This window comes from Rhinolophus sinicus, linkage group LG05, assembly GCF_036562045.2.
Source record: "Rhinolophus sinicus isolate RSC01 linkage group LG05, ASM3656204v1, whole genome shotgun sequence".
NCBI lineage: Eukaryota > Metazoa > Chordata > Mammalia > Chiroptera > Rhinolophidae > Rhinolophus > Rhinolophus sinicus.
In genome coordinates this window covers 158,489,307-158,501,842 of record NC_133755.1, presented here as the reverse complement: position 1 = coordinate 158,501,842, position 12,536 = coordinate 158,489,307, and the positions used below count along the sequence as shown (strand labels likewise).

At 35.8% G+C, this 12,536-nt stretch overlaps 1 protein-coding gene across 10 annotated transcripts in view; it reads left to right on the top strand.

Moving 5' to 3' along the window:
• The window catches only part of AHI1 (Abelson helper integration site 1), a 170,077-nt gene extending 163,687 nt beyond the window's left edge, over positions 1–6,390 (top strand). For all 10 annotated transcript variants that reach the window (XM_019732750.2, XM_019732754.2, XM_074333619.1 and 7 more), the window contains 2 exons: positions 373–475; positions 5,757–6,390. In XM_019732750.2, coding sequence (XP_019588309.2) covers positions 373–475; positions 5,757–5,759 — 106 coding nt within the window. In that variant the 3' untranslated portion in view covers positions 5,760–6,390. The remainder of the gene's footprint in view (positions 1–372; positions 476–5,756) is intronic.
• The last annotated feature ends 6,146 nt before the right edge of the window (positions 6,391–12,536 follow it).

Sequence of the window (12,536 nt, the reverse complement as noted above, 5' to 3'; positions counted from 1 at the left end):
TCCTGTGCTTTTACATAGGTGTACACGCACACACACACGCACGCATTTTTCCATCTAGTTTGATAACTTTCTGGTTTTTCCCAGGCATCTTTCTGAAAGTAGTAAAATTGTTTTGTTCTTGTCCCTTCACCGTGGTTAAGGAGGAGCCCAACCATCTTAAAGTTTTATGTCTCTGAATTATTTTGAGCAACTCCCTGTGTCACCCCCATGTGTATAATCACTTATATAGTCTGTCAAGTGTTTTTCTCTCAGATCCTCCCACTTAACCTCCCTTTTCCATTCCCACTGCCACTTTCTTATATCAGAGCCTCATCTCAGCTGTTGCAGTAGTGTTCTTACTGGCTCCTTGTTTCTGATCTTGCCCTCCTATAGTTCTGAAGTGCGCAGAGAACAGAGCCATGCAGACCGAGGACGCATAAAAGATATGCAGGGGAAGAAGAGTGAGCAAACTGGCCGAAAAGTCACCCTCGTAGAGGTAAGAGTAAAACTAAGAAAGTTCTATAGAGTCAACAGGAAAAGATTTAGGAAAGTTGTGGTCAACAATGACAAATGCCAAAGAGAGAAGTAAAGTAATGACTGAAAAGTGCCCTTTGGGATTTGCAGCCAAGAAACCATTTGTGACTCTCAGCAGCATGGTTTTGATGGAGAGTCCTGCAAGTATGAATTGATGGCCTCCAGTCCAAAGGGAAATGGCCACCAGAACAGACTGCTTCTCTAAGAAGCTGACTTCAAAGGAAAGAAAAAGCTGGGCAATAACGAGTAGAAAACACAGGATGTAGAAAAGATCTTTTATAGAGAGGGGAATGACAAGAATAGTTATAAACTGAGAAGAAAGCGTTCCTTGAAAGAAGCCATTGGAGGTATAGGATACGGTGAAATCCCAGAGGACCTGAGGAAATATACAGGATTAGAATTTGAAACAAGAAGGGAGGCAGGCACATTTTCCACTGAGATAGACAAGTGGGACAATATGTGTTTGATTGGTGATGTTTTTGAGTGAGAGGGGTGGCTTATAAGAAAGGTCTTTCAGAAGGCTTCTGTTTTCCCTGTTAGGTAGAAGTGTAGTTTGTCTGCTGAAAGTGAAACGGTACAGCTCTATCACATCCACTTCTATGAAATTGTCACTTTCTGGGAGTTTGTTTCACATTTTCCATAAGTATTTTTAGATTTTAATTGTAAAAAAATAAAATCTATTTGCACAGATGAATAATTAATTATATCATCATAGGTTAAGGATTGACTTTTTAACCTTGATACCAAAATCAGAAACCACTTTGAAGTAGATTTTTAGATTTAAATAATAGGAACTTTAAAATGATGTATAGGCATACCTTGGAGATATTGCAGGTTGGGTTCCAGACTACCACAATAAAGTAAGTCACACGAATTTTTTGGTCTCCCAGTGCACATAAAAGTTATGATATACTATACTGTAGTCTATTAGGTGTGTGATAGAATTATGTCTTAAAAAAATGTGCGTACCTTAATTAAAAATTATTGCTAAAAATGCTTAGCATCATCTGAACCTGTTGGGGAGAATGGCGCCAGTAGACTTCCTCAACACAAGATGGCCTCATATCTTCAGTTTGTAAAGCATGCAGTATCTGTGGAGCGCAATAAAGTGAAGCACAATAAAACGAGGTCTGCCTGTCTGTCAAGGAGAAAAACTCTAAACATAAACAATAACCTAAGATGAGGAAGAATTTCATAGAATGCTCTTAAAAAAATCAACAAGGAAAAGAAGAACACCAGCAGAAAAATTGGCAAATGGTGTGCACAGGGCATTCTTAAAGGAATACATATAAATGACAATGAACATATGAAAAATGTCCACCTTCCAGTGATCAAATTAATAGACATTAAAATAATAAATTATATATTTTCCCTCACAAAATGGCAACAAGTCTCAAATGTATACCACCTAGTATTGATAAACACTGCTGGTAATGGTATAAGACTGATCTGCTCTTTGTGGAGGTAATTTGGTAATACTTTTTTTTTTTTAAGTTTTCAAATTGTTCACGTCCTCTGTCCTGGCAGTTCTACTTCCAAGGAATCTATTGTAGGAAAATACTCAAGTATACATGCAGGGATTCAATGAAAAGACTACTCCTTCAAGTAGTGTTTTAAAAATGGAAAGACCCTGGCCAAGGCCGCATAGCCATGTAATGGCGAAACACTAAGACCTCCTAGCTCCTAGCATTTATTATTGTACCTATAACTAATGAAGTTCTTTCCAATGTTTCCACTAGGCTTCTCAGCTATCTGAATTCCCTACCACAGAAACAGATGCTCAATAAATATTTTTTTTTAATTAAAGTTCATTGGGGTGACAATTGTTAGTAAAGTTACATAGATTTCAGGTGTACAATTCTGTAGTACATCATCTATATCTCACATTGTGTGTTCACCATCCAGAGTCAGTTCTCTTTCCATCATCATATATTAGACCCCGTTTACCCTCTTCTAGAGCCTCTCTCCCCACTTACCCTCTGGTACCACTAAACTATTGTCTATATCTATGAGTTCTTGTTCCTTCATTTGTTTATCTTGTTCTTTTGTTGTTTTCAGTTTTATATACCACATATCAGTGAAATCATATGGTTCTCTACTTTTTCTGTCTGATTTAGTTCACTTAGTATTATAATCTCAAGATCCATCTATGTTGTCACAAATGGTACTATTTCATCTTTTCTTACCACCAAATAGTATTCCATTGTGTATATATACCATAACTTCTTTATCCATTCATCTATTGAAGGACATTTTGGTTGTTTCCATGTCTTGGCCACCATACATAAAGCTGCAATGAATATTGGAGCACACGTGTCTTTATGTATAAATGTTTTCAGATTTTTTGGGTAGATACCCAGGAGAGGGATTGCTGGGTCATATGGTAATTCTATTCTTAATTTTTTGAGGAACCTCCACACTACTATGACTAAAAAATAAAAATAGAAGGAAAAAATTCAATTTCTGTGAATAAAGGTTTGATTAATTTATGAAACGTTCATATACTAGAATACCATGTGACAATTATTATAGAAGCATTTTCAAAGATACTAAAAGATGTTTATGATAGATTTTTAAGTAAAATGAAAATGATTATAAATCACTTATATATACAACATATATGTAATATATTGAACAATATACATCAGAAAATGTCAGTAGTTATCTCTGAGTGCTGGAATTCTGATAATTTTTTTTCTTTCATTTTACTTAGAGTATTTTCTAATTTTTCTAGTCAACACATTTGATATGTACTACTTGATCATTTCTTTTAAAATGAAGGTAATCTCAGAAATTTTCCATAGCCCATTCTTTCTATATGTAAAGAAATCAAGGTCTCAGAGTCACAGCTGAATAGTGCCTGAACCTAGGACTTGATCTTCTGGCTCCAGGTTCAGGATTATTTCTGTTACAAATGCTCTGTTGATTTTGCTTTGTCTTGTGCATCTGAAACTAATAAAATTAAAAAACAAAAAACAAAAAAAATGTTCTGTTGACTCTAATTAGATGGTAAGTGCTTGTAGACAGAGTCTATAACATGCTCCCATTTTTTCTCCCTCGTACGCAGCCTGGTATTTGGCCAAATAGTAAACCTTCAGGGAATATTTATTGGATTGAATTTCTTATAGGGTAGAGCCCTGTATTTTTATGAATCTTCTTCCCACATAACAGACAAACATTAATCTGGTTTCATATTCATTTTGAAAATCTTGCTATGTAGACTTTTCATTTCTTTTCATATGATTTGTGTTTATAAAAGCACTCACTTTGTTACTCTCTTCCTCTGTGAGCTTACCGGGATACTTAAGGAGGAAATACCTTGGAGGAAGACTGGATGTGGATGCATTCTTGTGTCTCTTGTTAGGTGACATCGCTTCCCTCTTTCAGCAAATCTCCTCTGTCTTAGCTTTTTGGTGCCTATGCTGTCACTATTCATCATGACAGTGTGCCACGCTTGCTTTTTTCCGGTTGTCACGGGAACTATCTGGTCAGAGGCTACACCTTGTCCTGTTATTCTGAGCCTTTTCTCCCTTTCCTGGGCAATCTTTGTGATTCTCTGTCCAGTGCTCCTTCCTCTTCTCATTCTGATTCATTTCCCTGAAGGACGTTATCTTTACTGCCTCCTTCAGCTTTTTCTAGTTAAATTTCTCTTGGGGTTCCCTCTCCTGGGGGTCCTCCTGGCTTCTCCGTGTACTTCTCCCAGTGCAGTCTCCATCTCATTAACTTGCCCTACATCTTCTGCACATGTAGGACCCATCTCACTCATTTCCAGCTCTTCTCCTCCCTCTCTCCCCCTTCCCTTTTCTGTTTTCCTTCTTCGTTTTTGTCCTACCACTAGCATAAACTCTTCCCCCTACTCTGTTTTACCTTGTTATTCCTCTGACACCTTATTATCTTCCTCACTGTCCCTTGGAGATGATCATAGGGTCTCGGGTGACTTGTTCCCAACATCCATTTGAGCCTTTACTACTTTCTCTCCCATTTTTATCAGACCCTAATTTGAGGCGAGTTTTATATACTTTACCTGTATATACACAGGGACAGAAATTATGCCCCTGGTTTGCCCCTGATAAGATTGTACCTTGGCCACACCATATCTGTACCATTTTAGACTCTACTTCAGTTTCTTTCATGAGCTTCACTTGAATCATTTTTGGCCTTCTGTATACAATACCAGCTAATCTGTGGTAGCTCTGTTTAACAAATTTAAAATCAAGAAACACGGACTAACAAAGGATTTTTTTTCCCTCATGGGTAAATGTTTTTCATATGAAAAGATAGTGCAATCATTTACTTAAGATCAGGCCTTTCCCTAAAAGCACAGATGCTCCCTAACCCTCCTGTGCCCTTCCTTGCCTTTACTTTTCTCAGGAGTGATCCATGGAATCGACCACACCTTAACCAAAATGCCATCATTCTTAGGCTGCAGTTTGTTTTCTAAGAGCAACCAAGTGTTAAGCCCTTTCCGTTGAGAGAAAAGACAACAAGATTTTTGTGTAAGTCCAGATACTCATCACGAGTATGTGAATAATTGCATTAAAAGCTTCAGGTTCAACCCCACTAGTTTATCACCCGCAGTTGTAGTCTACTTACTACCTGGTCTCTAAAGAAGCAGCTTCTTGTTTCATCTGTATTGGTTCTTGGTTTTTATTAATGGTATTTGTTTTATTTCAAAGCTTCCTCTAGATGCATAGTTATCATCACTGTCTTTATCAATCAAAAATGACACACATTTTTTTGGATTTATTTGAAAAAGCAGATAATGGTTTACCCACTTCTAAAAATAGACATGCCATAGACTAAATGAAAGGATGCTATTGAAGAAATTGGTCTATATCTTTTTTAGTCACTAACTCTGAAGCGTCATCCATGATTGATTTTGTTTTTTTCTCCCAATGAATAAAGAATTTTATAAACTCCGTTTACCTGCTACTAATTTCTGGAAGTTACCAGGGTTCGGAGTATTTATTGTCTACATTTAAGAAGTGTATTTCTTTTTTGCTTACATTGTTAATGCTAGAGCAAGCTTTAAGGAACTGCCGATGATTCTAAAAGATGTTAACATTATGTTCAAGAGGCAAACTAGAAGCTGGGTCGTTAATACTTTGGTCTTACTTGATTGTGTGTGTGTTGCATAGTGTGTTTTATTACTTGTGCTATTACGCCTGGGCATGCCAGGATTTGATTATTGCCAGAAAACGTTGTTTAAGTTCATTTAGTACATCTTCTATACTTTTTCCTAGTAAAGAGTTGAAGAATAATGAAGAGACAAAAAACCAAATACACAGAAATGAAATGACAAATGAAACCAAATGGAATTACTCTTCAAAGTTCAGAACTTTCAGAAATTAAGGAAGAAAGGAAGAATCCACTATTCTTGTTCTTATGAAATAATCTAGAAAAATCAGAAGCAAGGTATGCGTGGAAAAATAAATGTGGCCTTTTGAGCTTATTTTTTATAAATCTTTGTGATTGTTGTTGATCAAAGTATTGGTACTTGTACTTATTAGTAATTGCATCACAATTACATCACCAGTATTGGAAAACCAATAAAGAAGAAGCTATAACTGCTACTCAGCAAATGTGAAGAGAAAGTGTTTACATTGTTAGGATGTTCATTAAGTAATCACTTAATATTATTATATATGTAATGTGGTTATTATCTTCAATGTGGTTATATATATGACATGCTCAAAATATTAAATATCTGCTTTTCAAATTTAACTTTAAGATATAAGCATTTTCAGAATATTGTGTATTCAAAATAGTTCCTGTAAGAAAGGCATTAAAAAGGGAACAAATTTCTTTGTTTTAAATGAATTATATATGTAACTTGATACAAATAAACCAAAATGGCTTTTGGCTAGACTGGCAAAAGTGTTCCAAATTACTTTTTTAAAAAAGCATTTCATATTTAAGCATATAAATGATTTCTAGAGAAACATTGTTAAATATTTATTTTAGTCTTAATATTTGTTTTTAAATTATTACATTGCATTATTTATTTAGTTCCAGAATAATGCTGTCATTACTATATGACTATGTATTTTGCAATGTGATGTCAATTTTTGAAGTGCAAACTTATAATAATAATGAACTTCCATTAATTCCTTTTTTCTTCTTGACTCTTCTCCTTTCTCAACTATGTAATTATAAGTCTGTCAGTAAAATATTTAACCCCAAAAAGGTCAAAACTAATACAAAATTAGAAAACTTATTTACCAAAGTAGACAATTGATTCCATTAAAATAAGAAGTGAGAAAAACAGTGCTGGGCATTGAGGTGTAAATTTTGCCCAGATGTATACCCAGCGTGAAATATCTTCTAGTAAAAATATATTTAGCTGTTATCCCTGCACATGTTGTAAAGGCATGACCACTGGTAAACATGCCCCTGCTGTATAGAACTTGGCGGGGGGGTGAGGGGGGGCATTTTTGAAAGTAGTGAATGACATTGATGATTGCTGAAGCCCTCGGTGATCAGCACAAAAGACTGTTCCAACAGCACCGAGTTCTCACTGCTCTAGATGCATTCATCTGTGCTGCAGGTACAGCTGGGTCCAGCCAGCTTGAGTGACCCTTGTAAAAGCTTGTTTTTTTCTGTCTCATGAATGCCCTTGATAATAAAAAAAAAAAAAAAAAGGAAAAATAACGTATCTCTCTACAGTTTCAGCTCATAGTTTTGAAAGGTGTGCCAGTTCTCTAATTTTGGTTTTAAAAACAAGGGATTTCACCAAGTTGCAGAAAGATTTTAAATCATGACAAGTGAAATAATGTGTCAGGGGAGCTAAAGCTGAGATCTCAGTGTTCATATGAAAAATAAAGGGCTATTGTGATACTGCAACTACTGAAAGCAAAAATAACGCTTGAGGCAAACACCGGGAAAAGTTGGTTCTCCTCAAAGCCCAGTCCTTTTTTGTCCTGTTGACAAAGCAAGACTGGGTTATGTTCACAAATAGGTTAATAAAACATCTTTACCACATTCTCTGAGACGACATTGGGTGGGGGAGATCATAAAAGTGCCCTCCAAGATATAATTCCAAATTACAATCAAGCAGAGGAACCAGACATTTGATGATTTATAACTATATTTTCTTAGTAAAAAATTGGTTTTCTTTGTTTTATCTTCATTCTGAAATTGAATTTTATCCCATTTTTGAAGTCTTTTTTCCTCCAAACAACTAACAATTTGATCTATCTTTTTATAGATTTAAATAGTAGTTTAAAACCATTCTTAGAAATTTATTTCCCAATTATTGATTTCTACTCTATCTTGGCGATTAAAGATTCTTCAGTATCAAACCTATCAATGAACAGGATTTACAAAGCTAGAATAAAAATCAAGTTTTTCAAAGATGTAAAACCTGAAATATTTTATACTATAAATGCAAATTCATGTTATAATGCACATTTTAAGTGAAATAAGTGTTTTTAAATGGCTAATACTTGGTACTTTTGAAATCTTGTATAAAGTTGCTTTCCATAAAAGCAAATACTTGACCTTAATTTTATTCTTAAGTTATAGAAAGACATTGTGTCCTTAAGAAATTTAGCAAGACTATATCTGGGAAGTAACTTACTATTTTTATAGCATTATATGACTTGTCACTTTAGTCATATATTTAACTCACAAATATTTTTAAGAAGGTTAGAAAATTCTAGAAATTATAACAAAAATTTGTGACCTTATACTTTTCTACATATGTAAATGATTTCCATAGGAGAGCCATATTGTTAAGTAAATTATGGGAACATTTTTCAACAATCCAACTTTCTTAAGTGGTATATTTGTTGATTTCTACTTAATTGAACTTAACTGCAGAAAACATCCCCCAAATGTTCAGTTTATGTACATGACCTCATTTACACTTCACGTCAAACCCATGAGGTAGATAAAATCTTTTCTGCCCTGCAAATAAGGAAACCAAGTCTTTGAAGTCTCAGTACCCTGTCCAAGTGCACATGGCCAGTAAAGGTCAGTGCTAGCTATAAATGGAGCTTCTCAGCCTCCACTGGGAGCTCTCTGAAGTGCTGGGTCTCAGTTGCTGTGTAGAATAAGCCAGTAAAGGATTATAGTCAGATACTCCAGCACATCTAAGAGTAACTAAAGAAGCCATTTGGATGTACCTACCACCACATTCAAGGACCAGAAACATCTAATACGTCTTTAATGCAACAGTGACCTAAATAAAATGAAATCTATCAGAGTAAAATTATTTTTAACTGATTATTTGTTTATCCATAATTATTTTGGTAAATCTTTACTCCATACTGTACTTCTTACATTTTCGTAAGAAATAGGTTCTGTGGAATCAAACTAATAAATATATAGTAACGTATTATTCAAGAAGCAGCAAAGGTGCATTCCAGTCATATGAGACATAATAAAAACATTAAGAGTCACGTCAATCAAAAGGCTGTGTTGACTGGTGAGCTCAATCTATGGATGGACCCAATTATCTGTAGGAGAATTGGATGTCAGCATCATTTAGGGTTAACAATGGACCAACCAGGCAAAAGCCGACAGCGACTCTCTGCAGAGACCCGGAAAGCAAACTTGGTAATGAGGCACTTCATTCACCATATCCTTCTGCTCTAATTATTAAAGTGAATAGGAAATACTTTAAGTTAAGGCAGGAACCGGATAATATAAAAACATTTGTTTTGTAAACACAAAGCATGTTTTTCTCTAATAATCCTCTTCAAATCTACATCAAGCATATGTTGTGAGCAGCCTGTTTTCTAAAGTTACTCTTCTAAACACCTCAAATTCATTCTGATTATGGATGGGTTATTTTTATTGTCTCAAAAAGTTAGGATAATGCTGCTAAAAATTTGCAGTTTTAATTTCTCCTCAATCTAGAAAATCTATAACCATATATAATACATGTTCCACCTCTATTACATCAAAATGGTCTAGCTATGTATACTTGTGTCATTTCTGAAAGTACTGAACAATCTGATTTTTTCTTATTCCAGTTCATGTCTTCTTAAACCATTCTTGTCAAGAATTGTGAAAAAATGTGGTAGAGGAAAATGTAAGAATGGTTTGTGTATACAAATTTGTTGCTGGAGCAAAAATGAATAACTGAAGCTTGCGAAAAGCAGTCATGAAACCAAAGGAAGAAGGTTCCCTGGAGAAAAGTGTGGTAGCTTCAGTTCAGCTTTTCAGTGTTTTCAACTGAGAATCAGTAGTAATTTTTTTTTCTATTTGTTCACAGGACCATTTTATATAAACGCTCCACATAATTTTTTTCTGAGTTACAGTTCTTCAATTTAAAGTAAATGGAAGGTAGCTAAGCACGGTAATATTTTTAATTATCCCTGCCTGTTATACAGAAATTAATGTTCAGAAGTATCTGCAGATGCTACTTTTAGCAACTAACTATTTCCATCGTGGTAAAGACATGTCAGTAAAATCTATGCACTTGAAGAACATCAAATTCTTATTGTACTTATCATGTGTGCAGGCAGAGTACATAATAAACTAGTCTATAGCAGCTGTAAATTTCTGAGGATTTATCTAACCACAGATACATTGAAATGGGGAAATGGGGCTATATTAAACTATGCAAGACGCTGCTGGAGCTGTGCCATTTCTGCAACATCCTGTAATTAATTTATCATGACAGGTCTGGCAAACTGAAACATCAAATGCACTTGCGACAGACTTTTAGGCTATACTGCAGTCACATAAAGTGAAGGCAGATTTTTCTCTCAAACATGAATATAGCATTATTATATTTAGATTGCCCTATAACTAAGGACAGAATTGTCACTTTTTAATTTCAAAATAAGAATATCTAGATTATAGAAAAGATCTGGGCTGAGATCATGAGTTTAGTCTGTTCTGTGCATTGTGTGGTCCTTTCCTGGAGAGGATGGGCCTGGGTAGGGGACTGATACAGTCTGGTCACACGTGTGCCTGGTGGTAGATAGGACAGGATTGTCTCCTGGGACATCTGAAGGTCAGTTCTCTCTCGGTAGACTCTTGAACATGTCCTCTCCTTTAAACAAAACTCATCAGACCACCTACTCCATCTGTGTGCCACCCTCTTGAAGCCATAGTCCTGCCATTTTGTGAACTTAGAGCACAAATAACAGAAATTGTCCCTGCTCCAACCTCCTGAAATCCAAAAAAAGAAAAAAATGTTTCTTTTTTTTTTGCCCAATAGATATTCCTGTATAACAGTAAGTTCTTTGTCAGTTCACATCACTGTAAAAGAATGATCTTCTCCTGTGTGTAACTCAATACAGGTGTTACAGGTTGATGTTAAGCGTGGATTGTAGGAAACAAGACTTCTTGCTGGGGAATAGAGAAACCACTAGAAAGTGAAATCTACATTGTATCAATGGCCACAGCCTTGCCCATTTCCTTGGGAAGGTCAGAGTTTCTCAGACTACAAACGAGAGGACCCAAAGGGCCTTCTGGGAACCTTGACTCTGGAAGTTTCAGTAAGAGAGAAAGGTCCCAGGTGGTAGAGAATAAGATGGGTCCTGCTCAATGGAAACAGCCGTGAGCAAGTGGCAGTGGTTCCAGCCCAGTTAGTTACCAAAGACCAACTGTAAGCCCTTGATGTTCTTTGTATTTACTCTAGTGATTATCCTTCCCCTTAGCCTTCCTACTGAAAATGGGTGGTATCTCAGAGGACCTAAGAAATGTGTTGCTTGGGCCTAAGTTAAAAAAAAAAAAAAAAAACCAACACCAAAAACAACCGTCAGCAGGTCTCCAAACTGAATAACCCAAGGGAAAAGTGAACAAGAGACCGTAGGAAAGCTTTCGTATCCTTCCACTACCCTCCACCTGAAATGGTCCCTTCAGAGCTCTTCTACGTACAACTTTGGGAAGGTGATACAGTGTGTGTGTGTGTCCCCAAAAAATAAAAACAAAGACCCTTCTTTCACACACCCCAGTTAAGTAACTTGTCCAGGACGACAGAAATCAGGGGCTGGAGCCTCCTGCGTCTTACTGCTGACCGTCCTGCTCCTGCTGCTGTTGACTAGATAACATTCTCACTGATCTCAAAGCTGCATCATTCAATTCGAAGGCTGAGAACAAGTCCTGAATCTTCTCAACCTCATATGCAACTAAAAGGAAATATTGTATATAGGGCATGGTCTACATTCAGATAAATTCCCCTTTAAAACTAGGTTATTACAAGTGACGAATTTGAATGAGTAAGGGTTGAAAGTAGAAAAAAACTTAAGGTGACATCAGAATCTGGAGAAGTGACGTTTCTATGTGTGCATGGGGAAAGAGGTTTTTTGGTTTTTGGTTTCTGTTTTTGTTATATTAACAACTGGGTACAGATAGGGACTAATTCTATTTACATATTGACTACTTGCCTAAACGTATTTTTATAATTCAGAATCATCAATAGTTTTAATACTTTTAATGTTTTTTTAGAAGTGTGTGTGTGTGTTATACATGAACATGAGTGTTCACTTTATTCAACAGCTAATTATTGAATTAGCCTGTTTGTCAAGCATTGGACAGAACTGAATGGACAGTTGAACCAGAAGCCTCAACTCTCCTACTCGGTTTCATCTTGAGATTGTCACATTTATTGTCACTGTCACCCTACGGTGGTTTTCAGGGGACCTCCATATACATTACCAAACTTGAACCTTATAACAACCTTTGTTAGGCAGAAAAAACATTATTCCCCCATTTTTCAAACCAATCACAAAGAGGTTAAATGACTTTCCCAACAACTATTGAACAGAGTCCAGCTGTCGTCCTCCTCAGGCTGTGTTCTTTCCAACCAGGAAAGCTCTACTGACGTGTGGAAAATGCAGAAATAAATTATGTGGAAAGCCAGTGTATGTTCCCTAGACAAGAGACAACTATAAATCAATAGTAATAATTTAGATGTGTGTCTTTTAGAATCAATTTATGATGTCTTCCTTTAGTCAGCTATAAGGTGTTTGTGTTTTTGCTGCCATCCTAGATTCAAATATATTTTTTAAAATACAAGACCTTAAAATGTAAAGTGGTAACAGAGTCCAAATAAGAACGTGTTA